At 55.8% G+C, this 19,938-nt stretch overlaps 1 protein-coding gene across 1 annotated transcript in view; it reads left to right on the plus strand.

Annotated features, from left to right (window-relative positions):
• CDH22 (cadherin 22) overlaps positions 1 to 19,938 on the plus strand; it is a 70,342-nt gene that overhangs the window by 6,463 nt on the left and 43,941 nt on the right. Inside the window, exon 2 of the mRNA XM_034424145.3 lies at positions 13,047 to 13,833. Within this exon, the coding sequence (XP_034280036.3) occupies positions 13,615 to 13,833 (219 nt within the window). The 5' untranslated portion in view covers positions 13,047 to 13,614. The remainder of the gene's footprint in view (positions 1 to 13,046; positions 13,834 to 19,938) is intronic.

Below are 19,938 nucleotides of genomic sequence, written 5' to 3' on the forward strand. Positions count from 1 at the left end.
GCGACAGCAGAGATCAAGCTGGGAAAATGATACTGGAGAGAGAAATAAGCGATTGCTCGCATTATCCGGGATCTGTGCTGGAGAAGGAGCTGCGTGCGCACGGGCGGGCAGGCGAGTGTGCGGGCACCTCCGCTTGGCTGCTGGCAGCGTTTACGAGGGCTTTTATGCCCCTTCTGCCTCTTCTCTCCCAGCTGGATTTATTGGCTGTGAAAGGACATAAAAATTTGATTCTACTAGACAGCACGCTAAAAGCCTGTACTTCACATCACGCGCGAGCAGGACTTTTCTACGAGTGGGGAGGGGGAGGCTGTGGCTGCTCTGCACCAGAGGAAGGGGAGATCCTGGCTCGCTTGCCCAGTTGGTCGCATCATTGGCCTGCGGAGTCTATAAATGAAGCTTGACACCCAACCGGGGACTTGCCTGTTCAGCTCCATTTCTCTGCTCTGATTGAGCTGCACCCAAGAGAACCTCCATCTCCCTGGAGGGCCCGCGGAGCCAGCCCTCCCTCCCTCCCTCCCGCCCCCCCACTTGCAAGAACCTGGCTGGCTTTTCTGCTGCCCCAGCATTTCCTCTGGGGGAGATCCACAGTGCCCCTTCCAGGGCATTGCTTGGCCTCGGGACAGTGACCAGAATCCTAAAGGGCTGGATCGCTTCGGTGCTCTTATTGTACACTGTGACACATTAAGGATGTTGCGCTGCCCTGGTATCTGTGAGGACAAGGGGTGATTAACCACGCTTTAATGAAGGAGGAGGAAGGGAAAACCATGCAGCTGTCCTCATTTCTCAGGCTGACACCGCTCCCCCCTCCCCCCACCAGTTTGCAATTGGGCCTTTCGTGTTTGACTTCCAAAGGCGCCTCTCTCCCCTCTTGAATGGATGGCACGAGCCAGGGCTGGAGGTCAGCGTCCAGTTCTGGGTGACACGTTTCAGGAACCATCACCAGGTGCCTGTGCGTGAAGAGCAACCAGGCGCTGAGAGCACCGCAGAAGGGCCCTGGTGAGAAGGATGAAAAGGTAGCAGGCATTTTGCCCACAGAAGGAGGGGCCCAGGGGTCCTTTGAAAGGCTTCTCTGCTGCGGGTGCAGGATTGCAGGTTCCCCCTCTCCAGTGGAAACTGCATCGGAGTAGATCCCAGCCTGTCCTGGGGAAGGAGGCCGAAGCCAAGGGCTGCCTGCCAGAGGACTGGCTGCCCCCAGGGAGCATGGCTGTGGCCAGAGGGCTTTGCAGAGGCCGAAGCCTCACCTTGCCTGCAGGTCTCGTTCTTGAGCAGGGAGAGTCAAAAAATTACTCTAAATTACTCTAAGCCACTTTGAAGCTCTGGAAGTGGGAGGCATGTAAACTCTTCCCTAAGACAGTTTATATAAATAAGAAAATGGCTCACAATGCAGGAAAAACGCACCTCTTGGAGGAAGGGAGAAGAACCAGAGGGAAGCTCCTGAGGTGCCAGGATGGTGCAGAATTCGTAAGAGAGTCATCGGTATTGGAGCCCCTTTGAATTCTGTGCAAATGTTAGAAAGCAGGCAGCCATGGTAGACGTGCTCCTTCTGTCACTGCACCAGGCAGCCTGACTTAACTGCACCACAGACTGAAGTGGGGGGGAGGGGGCTCCTCTTGATGACAGAATTGGGAGATGGGGGTGACTCTGAAGTGTCCAAAGGGGCAGCAGGCAGCCCCACAAGGCCTGAAAGTGACAGCTGAGTGAGCACCGGGAGGACTCCAGGTATCCCAGTGGGGCCAAAGCTGTCCCCATCCTAGCTGGCCAGGAAGGCAAATACAGGAAGGCCACCAGGCTCTTGTGGACTGACCAGGCTGGCCCAGCGGCTGGCAGGCACTGCAGGGTGACAGGCCAAGAGAGCTGCAGAGACTTCGGGTCTCTCAGTCCAATGGAGATTTCTCTCCTGAAGTGCAGGCAGAGGACAAGGGGGTGGGGGCAGAGGCTCTGCTTAGAGGCCCTGGACTCTGGAAGCCTGGGGACAAGAGACCTGGGCAAGGGCACTCCACGCATGCTCAGAGGTGGTATGCTTTGGAGGGCCTGCCCACAGCTCCCCCTTCCCTTTGCTGCCAGTCAGCTTCCCACCGTTGGCCAGTCCCGGGATGGCAGAGGAAAGAGCAGCCAGCACGCTGGCAAATCCAGGACGTGTGGGTGGGAGGGGCCTGGTGGTTGAACCGGTCTCCTTATCTCCTGTTCTACCTGGTTTTTAATTCTTATTTAATGAGTTTCCCTAAAAATAAGAAAACCGTTAAGAACAATTTTCTTAAGTATGAAGGCTCAGACTGCAATAGGCAGTGAAGGGCTTATGGCCTCCATTTTTCCGGAACCCTGTCGGGCAGCCAGAGGGGATCACGGGCAGGCGGGAGGGCAGTTAGCCTGGCCAAGCACCGGACGAAGCTCCCTGTCTGGGAGATGAGGGCTCCCTTGCCTGCCCGGCCCACCCAGAGGGGTCAAAGCTGAGGGCTGGCTCCTGAGGAGCCCAGGAGGTGCGGCGGGGTCAGCCCTGGCCTCATGGGGTGATGGGAAAGCATCGGGTGTCCCCCTAGAGACCCACCTGGAACTCCTCGGGAGAAAAGGTGAGGCCTTATCTCCCGCTCAGAGGTCTGCCCTACTGGGAAAGGGTCCCGGAAGCTCCCAGGAGGTGAAATGCTGCAGAAGACCCTCTGCAGGCCACCTGAGGAGACCAGCCCCTGTCTGATGGTGGAGGGGCCCCGCCCCTGCTGCATGGCTGCCTTTGTGGCACTGGCGGGTGGGGGGTGGTCACATCTTGAGGCAGTGGGGAGCCAAAAGGGGGGAGGTTCTCGGAAGGGTCCGCGTGGGAAAGGCAGAGAGGCCTCTGATGGTGTCCAGATGACCATCCTTCAAAGCAGTCGTGCTAATGGTGGATTTCAAGGGCCTGGACTTCAGCTGGGGCTCTGCCTGCCAAAAGACTCAGGACCGGCCAATTCTGGGCTTCCTTCACTGACAGCATGTCAGAGGCGGGGGGTGGGGTGGGCTGGGCTGCTGCCCTCACCGTCACTAGCAAGAACGAGCTGGCCCAAGAAGCGAGGAGAGTTGCCACCTCAGGGGAAAGAGATTGGGCCATCTCTGAATCTGTGAGATCAGTTCAAATGGCAGAGTGGTTTTGATGGGAGGGGGAGACCCGGTGTGGCCGTGGTGCCCATCAACACCTTTATCGACTGCAATTAAACCTTGTGAGCCGGGAGGGAGAGGCGGTTCCTAAATGGACAAAGGCCGTTATCCTGAGTCCACTTGGCAGTTCTCCTCCTCGACTCCATGCCCCATTGAGGATCCTGTGGGCACCATTGTGGGCACCATAGTTCAAAGAGGACAGTGACCCATTGGGGAAGGTCAAGGAGGGCTACCAGGATGAAAGTTTATTAGATTTCTAAACCGCCCTTCTCCCAGGGGACTCAGGGCGGTGTACAGCCATATTAAAACACATAAATTTATAAAATTTAAAACCAATTAAAATCAAATATATAAAATTTGGCCCTCAAATTAAAACACACATACGCCCATTTAAAATTTATATTAGGCCAGGCCGGCTTGCTGAAACAGAAGGGTCTTAAGGGTGCGGTGAAAAGTAAGCAGGTCGGGGCTAAGACGAAGCTCTAGGGGCAGCTCATTCCAAAGGGCTGGTGCCCCCACAGAGAAGGCTCTCCCCCTGGGTGTCGCCAGTCGGCATTGTTTGGCCGACGGCACCCTGGGGAGCCCCTCTCTGTGGGAGCGTATTGGCTGGTGGGAGGTTGTTGACGGCAGAAGGCGGTCTTGTATGTACTCTGGTCCTAAGTCATGGAGCGCTTTAAAGGTGGTGACCAACACCTTAAATCACACTCGGAGGACCAACGGGAGCCAGTGCAGCTCACGCAGGAGGGGTGTTACGTGGGTGCGCCGAGTCACACCCATAACCACCCGTGCGGCCGCATTCTGGACCAGCTGGAGCCTCCGAGTGCTCTTCAAGGGGAGCCCCATGTAGAGAGCGTTGCAGTAGTCTAGATGGGACATGACGAGGGCATGAGTGACCATGCGCAGGGCATCCCGGTCCAGAAAGGGACGCAACTGGTGCATCAGGCGAACCCAATAGAAAGCTCTCCTGGCCACGGCCATCATGTGATCTTCCAAAGACAGCCGTGCATCCAGGAGAACACCCAAGTTGCGAGCCCTCTCTGAGGGGGCCAAGGTCTCACCCCCAATAGTCAGCGATGGCGCCAGCTGACTATACCGGCACACTGGGAGCCAAAGCCACTCAGTCTTGGAGGGTTTGAGTTTGAGCCTGTTTCTCCCCATCCAGATCCGCACGGCCTCCAGGCACTGGGACATGTCAAGGGCATCATTGGGATGGTCCGGGGTGGAGATGTACAGCTGAGTGTTGTCAGCGTACTGATGGAATCTCACCCCGAAACCACGGATGATCTCACCCAGCAGCTTCACATAAATGTTGAGCAGAAGGGGTGAGAGGACTGACCCCTACGGCACCCCACATACAAGGCGCCTCGGGGTCGACCTCTGCCCCCCTGCCAACACAAACTGCACACGGTCAGAGAGGAAGGAGGAGAACCACCACAACACGGTGCCCCCCACTCCCAACCCCTCCAATCGTCGCAGCATGATACCATGGTCGATGGTATCAAAAGCCGCTGAGAGATCTAATAGGACCAGGACAGAGGAGCAACCCCTGTTGGGAATGGCCCAAGCTCCATCAGGAACCTATCCGGGTCCATCAGGCACCTGGGATGGAACCACCTAGTCGGTTCCGTCTCCCTGCGGCGAGGTATAGCGGTTCGAAAGTCCATGCAAAGGAGGGAGTGAACAGACCATGACAAGGGCTCGAGGACTAAATCCCCTCTTTCCTGATCACTCTGCCACTGCCCAGAGACAAAAATCAAGTCCAGAGTGTGTCCCCCCATGTGAATAGGGCCTTGGACTAATTGGGTCAGGTTCAAGGCCGTCATGGAAGCCAAGAACTCCAGAGCCGCCATAGATGTTTCACTGACGGATGGCAGGTTGAAATCCATAAGCTTGGGGGTATCAACCGCCACCCCGGCTATCACGTTAGGCAGCTTGGGCAGGACCACTGCCACACAGCAGGGAGCCAAGTACATAATCAGCAGGCCCATCTGCACCCCACGACCCCACTTCACAAGGAGGGACTCACATCCGGCTATCTGAGGAACAGTGGTCTCCCTCGGACATAGACTTTCTTTAATAATAACCGCCACCCCCCCGCCCCTACCCTGGGCCCTCGGCTGATGAAATGCCCAGAAACCTGGTGGGCACATTTCAACCAGGGGCACCCCTCCTCCTGGGCCCAACCAGGTCTTCGTAATACCCGCCAGATCTGCTCCCCCCTCCTGAAAAAGATCGTAAATGAGGGGGGCCTTATTTACCACGGATCTGGCGTTGCACAACAACAGCCAAAGTCCCAGGCCCTGAGAGTCTGTGCTTCCTGGGGAACGAGTAAAGCCTTGGGGACCGGAGTGCGCAATCGCTCAAAGATAGCGAGAGCGCACTCCCATAACATGATATGGCCCCCTCCTTCCACCATATCTGCCCCACCCACAGTACAGATCATGCGGCCCTCGTAAGGTCGAGCTCTAGCCCCCTCCCTGGTGTCCAACCCTGCATCCCTAATGCCGCTGCCCTCTGCCGGACCCGGCCTTGACCCTTGTGGGTTCTCCCCCACTCCCACTCTGGTCGTCCCTGAACCCCTTAAAATTTTAGTTAACAATGCATTTTAAAAAAAACCTTAATCCCCTCTTTGATGCATACCATCTCTCGGGGTTCCAAAACCCGTCATCAAGATAGGCCCTCCATAACATGGAGGGCCAAACCTGCGAGAGGGGAGAATCTCGTAGCGCAAGAAGCTTGGACCTTGGGTACATCCAAAACTCTAGGATGATGGTACAAATATGGCCAAGGAGTCCACAATGATAGTCCCTAAACGTCCAGGAAACAAGGCCAGATTAAACATGACCAGAAGGATCACCACTGCCCTCTCACGGTAGTGGGCAGGAGTCCTCGCGTTCCGACCAACTGTGGACAAACATCCAAACCACCCTCCCACGGTGGTTGGCCATGCTGGTCATGGAGAAGATGGAACGTCCAAAACCACCCTCTCACGGTGGTTTGACCAAGAGCCTGGAAACCAAACCCCATCCTTAGGAAGCGAGAGCCAACTTCAAAGAGCTGGAGGGTTGCCATGCAGAAGTGGAGTGGACTCTTCCTTGCTCCGGGGGTGGGGTGGGGTGGGGTGGGGGCGATGGGCTCAGGGCTGGAGCCAGAAAGGACTGCAAGGAAGGAGGTCCAGGCAGAGGCCAGGGAGACCTTCCTGCATGCTTGAACCGTTTAGTTAGCTTGTTTTTTTGGTCAAGGGTCTGGATGGTCCTGTGTTGCTTTTGCCCCCAACAGCTAATGTTTTTCCTAACGTTGGAGACACCTGGACCGTCTCTCCTGTCCTGATGGGGGCAGAGAGGCCTCGACGGCAGCTGCACCCCAGCCCAGCGGTGAAATCTGAACTGGTTTACTAATGGTTTGCTGGCTGCGCATGCGCAGTGCGTAGCACGCACCAAATGCGAGATGCGCGCAAGCAGTGCATGCCAAAAGGAGGCATGTGGTAAGTGGAACAGCGCGCGAGGAGCTGGGTGATCACCTGTGGCGCGCGTTGCTTTTAAAAGTAAAAAAAAAGCCTCTGACGATGGTGCTGCTCAGCTGTGTTCGTCAGAGGCTTTTTTTAACCTTTTAAAAGCATTTTTTCTACAACTTCTTCGGGCCAAAGAGGTTGTAGAAAAAATGCTTTTAAAAGTAAAAAAAAAAAAGCCTTAGCGCAGCCTAAGTGACCCGCATCCGGCTGCCGGCTCAGTTGGGATTCTAGCTTCAGTTTTGGGGTCTCGTCCTGGACTGGCGACATTGGTTTGCTTTCCTACATGAGGAGCTTTGTGTCCCTTAATTTTATGATTCATTAGATGCTGCACGTTTTCCAAAATCCCTGGGAAGGAAGTTGGGCTTTCAGCAACTTTTTGATATTAAAAATGTCTTTGGCACCAGGAGGCTCGGGGTCTCCCTCCTTCCTTGGCCCAGAAGTCACCTCAAAGCTGGCCTCCGAGGCCAGCCCTCCCTCCACAAGGTGGCTTTTCTTGGGGTGCAGCGGATTGTGGCTTGTTTGGCTCTTGGAGGCTGGAAGGCTGTGGCTGCCTTCCCTGGTTCCTCTGCCTTCGGGTCCTTCCTTGCTCCTGGTTGCAGTGGGGATGGAGGGGGGTGGGTGGGGGGAGAGAGGCTGTGGGAAAGCAGAGCATGCAGGTGGGGGGGAGGGAACTGTGCTCGTAGTCCATCTTCCATTTAACCAGCCATATTGAGTGATAAATAATTCATATTTCTGCCAAACATTTGATTAAAAGAAGCCAATTCCTTCTATGTTTGTCAGGGGGCAGAAAATCCATTTGATGTTTTCATTTTAATCGGCCCTTTTTGCCTTTGAATGCTTAGCATCCTCGTGGTCAGCTTGCTCTCCCAGTACCCCTGCAGCAGGTGCCGCAGCCTAGCCCTTGCCCTGGGAGGGGGCAGAGGGTGGCATGTAGGCAGAAGGAAGTCTGGCGGGAAGGACAATGCAAGGGGTCGGCCGGCAGCCCCCAGTCTTCAGCTTTGGGGGCAGGAGGATTCTGTGGGGAGGTCAGGCGCTTTGAGCAGCGCCGCCCAGTTCCTCCTAGCTGGCTGTCCCCACAATCGGCGGAGGGGCCGTGTGTGTGGGTGCACACAGCTGTCTATGCTCCCCTGGAGATGAACTTCCCTCCACCCAAACTGGGCGGTCTTCGAGCATCCCACCCCTCCCCCTAGGAACGTGGGGGTTCTCATCCCCTTCCTGGGAGGCTCTCCGGGTTGTGCCCAGGTGACATTTCCAGGAGGTGCATCACTGGCATCTCCTCTTTCTTCTTCCGCCCCTCTTGAAAGGCCAATTAATGCCCTGCATCTGTGGAGCTGAAGCATGAAACTTCCCTGTTTGGCGAAGAATTATTGCGGAGCGAGACGGTTCTGGCTGTAAAAGCCCTCTTCCCCGAGGGAGACGCTGAGATGTTCTTTGCAATTAAAATTTCTTTCAAACTCGGACCAAAGAAGATTGGAAAAAGAAATATTTTCAGTTGCAAAGACCTTTCCCAAACAGGGATGGTGTGAGAGTTTTAACAAACACCTTTGCCAGCCTTGAACCATCTTGGTGGAAACCATCAACTGGATGGTCATTAAAATTTTGGGTTGGGGGAAGGGAAGCCCTTGCCCCTTGCAGGTGGGGCTGCTAGTATTGGGGGTGTGTGCAGGAGTTATCCTTTTCTGTTCCTTGCCCCCCCTCCCCTCCCCTTGGGTGTCTTTCCAGCCCAACTGAGAAGAAAAGCTATGAAGACGCTCCCCCACCGGGAAAGTAATTCCGAAAAGCCAGAAAGAGGAAGATGGCGATTTACTTCAAGGGCAGAAAAGATTACACTTTTAATAAGTATAACGACTTTCTGGTCCCTCTATCATTAGAGCTAGAGTGTGGCTGGGATTATCTGAGGGGTCTTTTGCTTCTGGTGTTGCCTGTGAATCTGGGCTGAGGGGGATGGGCAGGGCAGGAGGGCAGAGCTGGCCTCCTGCAGACCCTCCCTCCGTCTCCTGCCCTTCTAAGCCAAGGCGGCTGCCTGGCTGGGGGGGGAGGGGGGAGTGCATCCCGAAGGGGTGCCGATGGCCAGCCTGGAGAGGAGCAGGCTGGATTTACCTGGGAGTCCCTTCTGGAGGGGGGCCTGCACCCATTTTCTCCTGGAGAGTCATCTGGAGGGAATAGTGGGCTGCCTGCCACACAGCCACTTCAGCAAAGAGCAGGAAATGGTCAGACGGGGGCTGAAGCTGCTGGTGGGAGCAGGAGCCCACCACCCCAGGCCCAGGAGGAATCAATCAGGATAGGGGCAACTCTTAGGGGACTGGGGGATTTGCCCGTCTTCCTGCAAGAGAGAGGAGGGGAACTGAGTGGGGAGCAGACTCCCAACTGGCCAGGGGCTCGGAGGGCCCATGGATCCCCCATTTCCCCAAGGGCTGCTTTGTTTGCAGGCTGCCCCCTTTGTAGCAGATCCTGGGAAATGGAAACTGTACAGGCACTCTCTCTCTGCCTCCCCCCCCCCAACCTGGAAAAGGAGAGTTAAGTGGAATTGGATCTGATTTGAAACTAGAAAAGAGCCAATTTTCTGCACTGGCAGAACCCAGAAGAGACATTGGGGAACCCCACAGGCTGCTTGGCCCATCACAGGAAGAACTGCCCCCCCATGTCAGGCCCCACTCAGATGCCTGGCAGGTGGCCTGATCCTGCGCTAGGGCCCTCCAAACCATGCCCTGTCTGTGGGAGGATGGGGAGCTGCGAGCCCATCAAGGAAAGGGTCTCTCTCTAGGGAATCCCTCTGGGGGTGGGTGCCAGGGGCTTGTAGCTTTTCCCAGCCCAACTGAGTGGCATCCTGCAAGGGGGGGGGGTGCCGTTCTCAGGCAGGGACGACCCATGTTGCTCCTGCAGGAGGAGGTTCTTCACCTCAGTGTGGCTTTGGTCTCCGGCCTCCCATTCCCCTCCTGCTGAACAGCCCCTGGAAAGAGCCCCCACATAGTCAGGGAGGCATGTGCTGTGCTGTGCTGCGAGAGCTGCTGGCAGTCCCCCCCCCCCATTGCATTGGTAAAATGAAATAAATATCGACACGGACGGGATGCTCTTCAATTTGTCCTGATCACTGGGCTGCGGTGAGTTCTGACAGGGCAGAATGTAAAACATAAGCTCAGGATGTAATTTCTACTGTCAACATGATGTACAGTACGGTTCTGCCAAACACACACTGACAAAGCGCGGGGGGGCGGGCAGGGAGGGAGGCACGTGCCTTTGCCACCAAGCCCGGGAAAAGTGGGGGCGCGAGGGGGGTGGGCGCTGGGTCCAGTCCTCCCAGCTGGCCAAAGGGGACGTGTGAGGCTGGGGTGGGGGGTGGGAAGGCCCCTTCCCTCTTGAGGGAGGGAGGCAGCAGCAGCACAAACAAAAGGCCACGCTGGGAGGGGGGAGATCCCCCAAGCAAGTTCTGGTTCCCACAGCAACCGTTGCCCAGGCCTGGCACGTGTAGGTGGGACACGTTTGCTGTTGCGGTCTGTGGATGTGTGGTACGCGTGCGTTTGTTGCATCCAGATGGGTCTGCCTGGACCCTCCCACCCCGGAGAAAGTGGCCCCAGAGTGAAGCACTGGAGGTGGTCTGCTGGGCCCCCGGCTCTGGCTTTGTCCCTAGAAGGCAGATGCCTGAAAGCAGCCTCTGGCCCAGCTGAGCCCCCTGAATTAGGGTGAAATGGCACTGCTGTCCATGACCTGCCCCCCAACCCAAATCCCCTCTCTGACAGCCCTGTCCCCAAAGAGGCAGAAGTGCAGGCGGGCACCTTCTGACCCCTAAAGAACTTCTACCTTCCAGAAAAGCCACTTTCCCTCCCTCTCCCTGGCGATACAGGGTGTGTCCCCTTCCCTGCCAGGTAGCAGTCTGGGCAGCTGAAGAGCCGGCAACTGCCCACCCCCCAAGCGGAATGAGGTACCACTTCCTCAGCCTCAAGTGAAACCCCGCCTCCCGCCCCATAATTGAGATTAGCCTTACACCTGATGCCTTCTGTGAAGGTTGCACCAGAAGCCACCTTGAAGCAGGGCCCAGTGGCCCTGCAGGCCGCTTTTGAAGGTGGGGGGGGAGATGCCTCCCCGGGTCAGAGGAGCAGCCCTGCCCCTTATGTATTGAGATGTCTGTCAACCACACACTGTTCCAGCGTCTCAGGCAGGTGCCTTCACATTTGGCTCCACGTGACTGGCCTAAAACGGGCTGGGGGGGGGTCGTGGCTCAGCCTGTGCAGCATTGCCATTATCTTCAAGTGTGGCCTTTGCTAAGCAGGGGTCAGGCCGGCCAGCGCAGCTCTGCTGTTCTCTGAGCCCAGGTCGTGGGCTCCGCACATGGTCAGAGTGAGCCTCTCTTCCACAGACGGAGAAGCCGCCCTGGGCAGAGAGCAGAGCTCCGGATTGGGGGGGGGGGGGGAGGGAAATCGCTCCTGGTTGTTCTGGATCATGAACTGACCGCCAAATTGGCTCTGGCTGAATGTCTGCAGGCCTCAACTCGGGGAATTTTGGATCCCTGCTGTGAGTTTTCTTACACCTTGAGACGGGGGTCCCTTGGGTGGAGTGTGGGCGGGGGAGCAGCCTGGCCGTGCAGGGCTCTGGGTGTGGAATCAGTGCGGAGGTTGGGCTCAGGGGCAGAGAAGGTGACAGAGGGAGAGGAAAAGAGGTTTTTAAAAGCCGCGCTGTTTCTCGGAGGGAGCCGACCTCCCTCCCAGGGAGCGAACCAGCCCTTTATCGGCTTCTTGAACGCTGCCAGGAGAGCAGAGCGAGGGAAAAAACCTTCAAGGCCGGGCTGGGTCAGCCCTCTCGCCGCCTCTCCGGCTTCGAGAAGCAGCTGTGCCCAGCCCGGCCTCCCATGCGGGGAACCGCCGATGGGTCCCCCTGGATCGGGCCGGCCCTGGCTTTCATTGCCCAGCCCGGTCCTCCATAGAAAGGCTCATCCCACGGACTGCCGGCCTCGGCGCTCCCGGCCCGCCCGTAGCCTCTGAGCTGCGCTGCTGCCGGGGCTGCGGCTGGGCTGGAATGAGCCGGCCACCAATTCCCCGGGAAAATGGGCTAAGACAGGCAGAAACCACGAAGAAGGGGTCAGAAACTCTCCTTCTGTCCTCGGGAGCCCCGGCGGCGCCCACCACGGCAGGCTGGCGGCTCAGTGAGCTCAGCTGGGCCCGTTGCTGAGGCTGAAGCGGGGGGAGGAGGGAGCGGGGCTCGTGGGAGAGGAGACTGAAGACAGCGGAGGGTCCCAGGCGACTGACCCGGTTCTGGGGCTTCGGCTGCCTGGAAATCCCCGCCTGGACCGTGAGTGGGAAGCCCCTCCGAATCCGCAGCTGCGAGGAGGCCCCCAACCCGCCCGCCTTACCCAGAGAAGAGGCGGAGAGGTGGGGTCCAGAGCAGCCTGCTAGAGAAAGAACTGGCTGACCGGCGACGGAGATGCACCAGTTGCACGAGAGTGCGGGGGCTGGATGGGGGGGGGGGAAGTGAGCCCCTCCCCAGGCAGGCAACCTGTGCAAAGGGGAGGGCGGAGCAGCCTCGCGGGCGCCGCCCGCTTCCTGACCATCTCGGTGGGATCCGAGGGGCCTGAATTTCCCAGGCTGGCTTTCCAGAGGTTGGGGGACCATGTTTTTCATGGGTTGCATTTGTAAATCTTCCACAGTTCGCACAAAGCTTGGAAATTATCTTTAAGTGTATACTAGGAAATGAAAGAAATTTGTTTTATTGTTTTTTTGTTTTAAGAAGGATTATTTTAAACTGCACAGAAACCTCCCTCTTGCATCCCTGGGCAACAGCGGACTAGCTTCGCTCTCTGACACACAGGAGAGAAAGCTTTTCTCCTGGGCAAGGGCACGGAAGGCCGCTCCCTTTGGAGGCTGCCATGGAACCTCTGGCCTTGCAGGGTGGATGTCGGGGGGGGGGAGGTGTCTCCCAGCCCTCCCCCTCCAGGAATAGGGCAGCTGCTGAACTCTGAAGCAGCCACTGACCACCCCTTTACTGGGCTCCGAAGGCAGGCTGGTCAGTTGCTGCCTCCACCCCCCCCCACACCCTCCACTTCTGCGTCTCTGGCAGAGCTCATCTAATTGCCGAGCCACCATGGCGCCCTGCCACCTCCCTCCCCGCCACTCTCGGCCAGCTCTAACTAGTGACAGAAGTTTATGGGCTGAAGGCTTTATCCTATGAATGGTGGTGAGGGAGGAGGAGGAGGAGGAGGAAGGCTGGGATGGCCCTAGGGAGGATCACTCCAGCTTTCTGCCTGGGTTAGAAAGCAGCATCTCCGCAGCCTGCCTAGCATGGGCAACGGTGCTCTAGCTGGGCATTCGGTGAGCAGCCAGCCAGAGCAGCCTCCAGCCCAGGAGCTTGTGGGGAAACAGGGTGCCCTAGAAGATTCTTGGCTTGGCTAGCTCCCCAGCAATGGGTGCTCTGTCTCTTCCAGGTACCAGGAGGATGCTGTTGCCCACTGCCCTCTTGACCCGAGGAGGACGGCAGTAGCTACTGCTGGGTGCGTAGGAGCTGCCCAGCCAGCGGAAGCCATGGAGCCTCAGTGCCATCCCTGCCAGGAGCAGCTGTAGCCGGTCCGAGTCTCCTGGGTGTGCCAGGCCATTGCTCTGATGGGGCTTTGTGCCCACCAGCTGCCCGCAAGGAGCCAGCTGTGGCCGGAGCCAAGAGACTGGTGCGCACCTCCACAGTCCCTTCAAGGCCACGCTGGACCGGTTTGGGAGTAGCCACCCGGGGGCCTGTTCCAGGGATCTTCTGACCCAGAGAAAGAAGGGGCTCCTCCTCTGCATCCGTCTCACTCGATGCTCGCCTGCCTGCCCAGAAGAAGGAGGAGTTCCGGGCCTCGATGTGATCCTCCTGCTCGTCACCCTGAGAAGTGGAGCTCCTCCAGACTGTTGCCGGCCCTGCCTCCCATGGATGACTGACCCACCGCCCTGGCCGGTGGCTCCCCTTTGCCCCCCAAGTATGCCTGCGGGTCCCCGCCCTGCTGCCAGGACTCTGCAGTGATGGTGCCCCATTGCCCCCCCAGAAGTGGGCTCCTGCTGCTGCTGCTGTGCCTTCTCGTTGGCCCAGACAGTCTACCAAGGGCATCTGGGGGGCCCGGCCAGGGGGCACCTGGGGATGGCGGTCTGCCCAGCGCTGGGCGGGTGAAGCGTGGCTGGGTCTGGAACCAGTTCTTTGTGGTGGAGGAGTACACGGGCACAGAGCCACTGTACGTGGGGAAGGTAAAGGCCGCAGGGGAGAGGGAGAAAGCCCCTGTCCTGGACTCAGAGCCTCTGCAGGTGGGAGTGGGGAGGGGCAGGTGGGAAGGTGGCCCTGCAGCAGGGTAAGGCAGTTCTGCTCAAGGAAAGTTTCCCTGGGGGAGGATCTGGTCTTGGCAGCTTCCAGAGGTAGCTTAGCAACCACCTCATTTCCTACAGAACCCCAAAGTTGTCCATCCAGCAGTCTGCCCCTGCACTCCCCCAGAAACAGCCCATCTGTGCAGAAAATGGGGGACAGGCAGCAGAGCACAGGAAGCCCCCCCTTCTGGCTGGACAGGAGTCGTCTTTCCCCCAATCAGAATGCCCCCTGCCAGAGGGGGTCTCCTCCTCTGCCCCCTCCCACAAACCGGCTCACCAAAGAGGCCTGATAACATTTTCATAAAATCTGGATATTCACGCTAATCCTTTTTCTGAGATGGAATTTCCCTGGAGGGCCCTGGAGGGTGGATGTGGATTTTTGTGTTTTTAAAATAGAATTATGGGGTCAGCATGAGTTACAAAGTTGTGCTTGTTGGACAGATCTATTTTAGATAGAGAAGGGGATTAAAGGGGAAAAAACAAATTTAATTAAGTTGCTACCATTTAAAAGGAATTGATGAACTTGGGTTTTATGAGTGGGAGCAAACACCAAAGTGCCTTTCATTAAGGGCAGCTTTTATATCCTTTCTTTTCTCTCTTCATCCCTGGGTCGTTCTGTATTTGTGAATCTGTTTAATCATCTCTCTGAAAGCGCTCCTCTGCTCAAATTTAATTTTGATTTAATTAGCAAGAGATAATTAATGGCCTGGCAGAATCCCAGGTAGCTGGCCCTTCTAGCGAACAGCGCCTTTGCTTGGCCGGAGGGATCGGGCCCCGAGGGCAGCCCAGAGGTGCTCCAGTGGCCATAACTTTGGGCACCCATCAGAAGGGTTGATGGTGCTTTTTAAAGCACCATTGTAATTTTAAACTGTCAAAAGGGTGCAACTCAGGCTGAATCCACATTATCTTTTGCCCAGAAGGGCTTTGTGTGTTTTTAGCATGATGTCACTCATCCTCAGAGATTTCTGGGAGAAAGATCCCTGCTGGAGTGAGGTCCTTCTCAGAAGTCCAACTGGCTGAGTGGGTGGGTGGGGGAGGCATCTTCCGCAAAGAGTTAGTGGTAGCCTTGTAGCCTTGTTCTGCTCTGTTTTCCCTCCAAAGCTGACTGGGCTACCAGGAGACCACACAAGCGCAGGCATTTGGACAAAGAGAAGTGCAGTGGGTACGTCTTTCCATGGTGCGAGTGCTGCTTCTTCCACCTGAGCTGTTGGGGCCAAAAATAGCCCTCTTGGAGCCCTCACAATCCAGGATTGGAGCATCTGCATGGTTCCAGAAGGTTGGAGCTAAAGCATCCCCAATTGAGTGGCTTTCTGCCCACATTTGAAGGCCACCAGGGGGGAAGAGGGAAGACCCCCACTTGTTCTATCATCAGGACATTCTCCTGCCATTCGCCTGAAATCAGTCTTCCTGTCTCCTTGATTGGAGTTCTACCTCTGTGGAAGCCTACCCAGATAGTTGTCCAATTCTGTGGAAGTTCCTTCCAGGGGCTGAAGAAAACTCTTGGGCTTCCCCACTGTGCTAAAAGCATTCCCCATTCTTTCAACCTTCCCCTGCCAGGTTCTCTGACCATCTTCACTGCTGGTGGATTCTGGGACCCTCCTTAAGGTGCAAATCCAGAACTGGACTTAAGAGCTCCAAATGAAGTCTAGGAGGAAGAAAGTGGAGCGTTTGTTTCTTATGACTCAGAAAGCTTAGATGATGCCAACTCTCAAAATAGCCCCGCTAATCCCCTTCCCCTCCATCTTGCATTTTTTGTGGCTGAAACAGAAGGTTCATGATGGAGCTTGGTCCCTTCCCTTCTGAGGAAGTGCAGTCAATGAGGTCAGGTGATGGGACTGTGGGAGGCCCCTTGATTCCCCTCTGGACTCTCATTCCCCCCAGCCATCCCAGAGACACTGACCAATGAGCTGATCCAATGTCTGCTCTAGCCAGAACCCCCCACCTTTGCCCCAGGACAGAAATCCTGCTGTTCTGGGCAAACTTTTCTTGAAAGTCTGCAGGGTGGAAACCCCCCCCCCATTCTGAAGGCAGGCTGCTCCACTCACACAGCCAGAACATTCATCCCGATTTGGAGTTTGTATCTCCCGCTGTAAGCGTCCACCTGTTGCCGCCTCTGCCTTTGGGCATTGCAGATAATAAATCCACCGCCTCTTCCTGGGACGGACCGTTACGTGCTGGAAGACTGCTAGCTTCCATGTCTTCCCTCAGCCTCCTCTTCTTTAGGCTAAGCTGCTCTTCCTAGGATTTAAACCCCAAGCTTCTGCCCCCCACATATCCTTGGCACTCTTCTCTGCACTCTCCCCAGTTCCTCAGCATCCATTTGTATAGCGATGAACACAACTGGCCACAGTATTCCAGGTGTAGACTCATCAGTGCAGTCAATAGTAGTACTATCGCTTCTCATATTGTTGTCACCATGCTGTCGTCAGCCCAGCCCAAGTGTGCATTAGCTCTTCTGCATTGCCCAGATTCTTCTCACAAGGACTATTGCTGAGCCAAGTCCCCTGTCCTGGGCCTTTTGCATTGGGTTTTTTTTTCTGTCTAAGTGGTATTCCTCACCAATGAACATGTTGCTGCCTAAGGGCCAGAGTTAAAAGCCCCTCGAGGTCTTTTTGAACTTCCAGCATGTCTTCTGGAATGCTAGCAAACACCCCCCGCCCCGACTTTGTGTGGTCCCCAACTTCCTGTTAGTTCCTTCATCTCAGTCTTTGATGAAGGCTACTGGGTCCAAGAAAGGAACCCTGAGGTGTCCTGCTACGTATCCCTCCTTCCATGTAGACCACTAAGGTCTGAATGTTGTCCCCCGTCATCCAGTCAACTGCAAATCCACCTAGAAACAAGGCTATCCATCTGTCACTTTTCCGGTTTATCAGGGAGACCCTAGTCCACTTTATCAAATGCCTCAATGAAGTCTAAGCATGGGGCTTCGTTCCCTTAGTCCACCAATCAAGTCACATTGTCAAACAAGTTAATTTCATTTAAATTAATTTAAAGAAAGCAGTAACATTTGTCAGCATGTCCCGTGTTGGCGGATCTGGAAATCACCTCGTCCCTTTCTAAATGCCTACTAACCAACTGCTTCATTATATTTTCTAGGATTTTCCTGGATGTTGTCAAGCTGATTGGCTTTCTTTTCCTGTGTCTGCTTTCCCCTTCCCCCTTCTTGGGATATGGGAGCAAGACTGTCTCTTTCTTCTCCCGTCTTCTGTGCTTCTCTGTGCAGAGTTCAGTCCCTTGCTCAGCGGTGATATCCAACTGCACGTGTGTGTGATCCATCTAGTGCAGGAGAACTGAATCCATTCAAAGCCTCGATGGCCTTTCATTCCTCATGCTGCAGGAAGAAGCTGCCATCCACCTCACTGGGAAGCCAAGGAGCTGCTTGGTGCAGGGGGTCTCCAGGGAATCCCACCTTGGGGACAAGGCAGCTGTGGCAATTCACTGCCATGGGTCAAAAGGGAAGATGGGAATGGCTGTTTCGTGTGGGGCCTTGCTTGAAAGTCAACCATACAACGGGCATTGCATGCCTTCTGAGGACTGTTGCCAGGGGTGCTGGTCTCTCTCTCTCTGTTTGTGTGCGTGTATGGTGGGCTGAGCTTCCTCTTCAGATTCTAGCAGTGCGAGGTCCTATTTGACCAGCTGGGCAGCAGCAGACTTGGACTTTGGCTTTTTCAGCAACTGGTGGGTGGGCATTTGGGCTAAGGCAGCCCTCACCCTGCTTTGGGGGCTTCTTTCACCTCCCCACCAAGGTAGATAGAAGCATAAACTGTCCCTAATGAGACAAATAGAACAAGGGGCTCATGAGTGTGGCCGCTGAGCATAAATCCTGGCTGCTGCAGCCGCTTCAGACTCTGGAATGGCTCTTGGGAAGAAGACGGAGTGCCCATAAACAGCCTCATATTTCATTAGCCAATTAATGGGAGACTCACAGTTTTGGCAACTTTGCTGATTCTCAGCAAAAATGGTGGGCAGGAAATGAGGGTGAAGCCTTTCCAGGAGCAGGTCCCCCTAGGGACCCTCCCAATTAAGGCCTCCCAGTTGGTTCAGGAGGTCAAAGGGAGTTATCCTTTGCCTTTCTTTTCTTTCTGGCACACATACACACACACACAAACTGTGTGTGTGAGAGAGAGAGAGAGGAGGGGCAAGGAGACTATAGAAGCTGCATTCTGGGGCAGGAGGATGCTTGGGGTAGCCCCTGGGCAACAGTCCCTGGTGCTGGGGGCCAACATCAACAGAGCTCTGTCCTCTGACGCCCCCCTTGCCTCCCCAGTGCAAAAACCCGAGGCCTGGAGGAAGCCCAGAGTTCAGGGTCTGGCTCCTGGGCCCTCTGCCCACCCTGAGAGGCACAGCCTGGGGGAAGTTTTCTGGCCCCTGAGGAAGGAGAAGCATCCATCCAGTGCTGACTGGGTGGCATTGGGAAGGAGGGTCTGGGAAGACCCTAAGGATTAGGAGAGGATCCCATTTCCTGAAGGATATTGGTGGGTTAGACCACATTCAGAAGAGCATAACAGAGGAACTGGGGTCTTGAGGACACGCCCTGCCAGGAGAAACAGTAGCCAGGTTCGGGTCAGGGTAGTGGCCAGGAGCTACTCTCCATGGCCACAAAAATTAGGACTGGGAATAATTGAGACAAGTTGCCACTGCCATTTGGATTTAGCTTAACTGTCCTGATGGTGAGATACAGAAGGGTCTCCCTGGGGAGGTTGTGGGCTCTCTCGAAGAAGAGACTGGGCAGTCACCCGTCGTGCATGGCATGGCCGAGTTGGGTCTAGCACTTAATAAGCGCACTTACTTATATGCCGCTTCATAGTGGTTTACAGCCCACTCTGAGCAATTACCTAGGGATGCTTGTGGCCTTTTCCACCTCCACTTTCTGTGGTTCCGAGTGAAGAAGGCTTGAGGAAGGACCTTTTTTAGCCAGGATTTCCCCTTCGAACTTTCTTGGCTGCCCTGGGAGAAACAGTGGAAGAAAGAGAGCTCTTTGGGGGTCGATGCCTACAAAAGTGGGCCCTGCGGCCCCCCCCAGGCAGAGGCAGAATGCCACCAAGCAGAATGTCCCCCCTCCTCACGTGTCCTTCCTGAGGAAGGGGCAGCCCTGAACCTGCAGTGAATAAACGTGAGCAACTGCAGTCCCCTCGGGATGGGCCTTGGGCTTGGCGAGGGTCCTCTGGGAATAAAAAAAGAGGACAGCTGAAACGCTCGCCTGGCTGGGAGAAGCCGGGGGAGGCTCTGCAGGCAGAAGGACAGGGGCAGCAGCCTGGAACACGGGAGGGAAGGGGGTCACAGCAAGCCACAGCCGATTGAAAGACAGTCGGAGGAGAGAAAAGACGGGGGAGCAGCCGGGCAGAGAGGACGGGATGTGTTTCACCGGGGGAGGGGGGCAGGAAGGGGCATTATCCAAGCCCAGGATTGATAGAAACAGGATCAGGGAATCTTTCCTTTACTCCAGCTTCCATGTCCAGGGCCAGAACAGAGGCCTCCTACAGCCCTGAAGGAACAAGCTGGTGTTTTGCTGGCCCTTCTGCCTGATCTCTGACCAGCTCTGACTTCAGCTTGTTCCTTCAGGGCGTAGGAGGCCTCTGAAGTGATAAAATGGCAGGAAAGGGGAGGATCTAGGCTGCTTCAGTCTGGCTCGGAGGTGGAGGACGGACCTGTCAGTGCCTTGAAAGCCACATGGTCATCATCATCATCTGACAAATCTTGGCAGGTTAAACTTTTATTGTTTTTTAGGCAAACATCCTCCTTAGTAGATGGTGGAAAGGTTGGGAGTGCAGAATGTCTTGATTTCTCCAGCTTCAATCCAAATAGAGCTGGAAGGGACCTTGGAGGTCTTCTAGTCTGCTCAAGACTATGTCATTTCAGACAGGTGGCTGTCCGATGTCTCCTTAAAAAACCTCCAGTGTTGGAGCACCCATAACTTCTGGAGGCAAGCTGTTCTACCGGTTACTTGTTCTTGCTGTCAGGAAATTTCTCCTTACTTCCAGGTTGCTTCTC

The sequence above is a fragment of the Pantherophis guttatus genome, chromosome 3 (genome assembly GCF_059756535.1).
Source record: "Pantherophis guttatus breed Tessera chromosome 3, ASM5975653v1, whole genome shotgun sequence".
Taxonomy (NCBI): Eukaryota; Metazoa; Chordata; class Lepidosauria; order Squamata; family Colubridae; genus Pantherophis; species Pantherophis guttatus.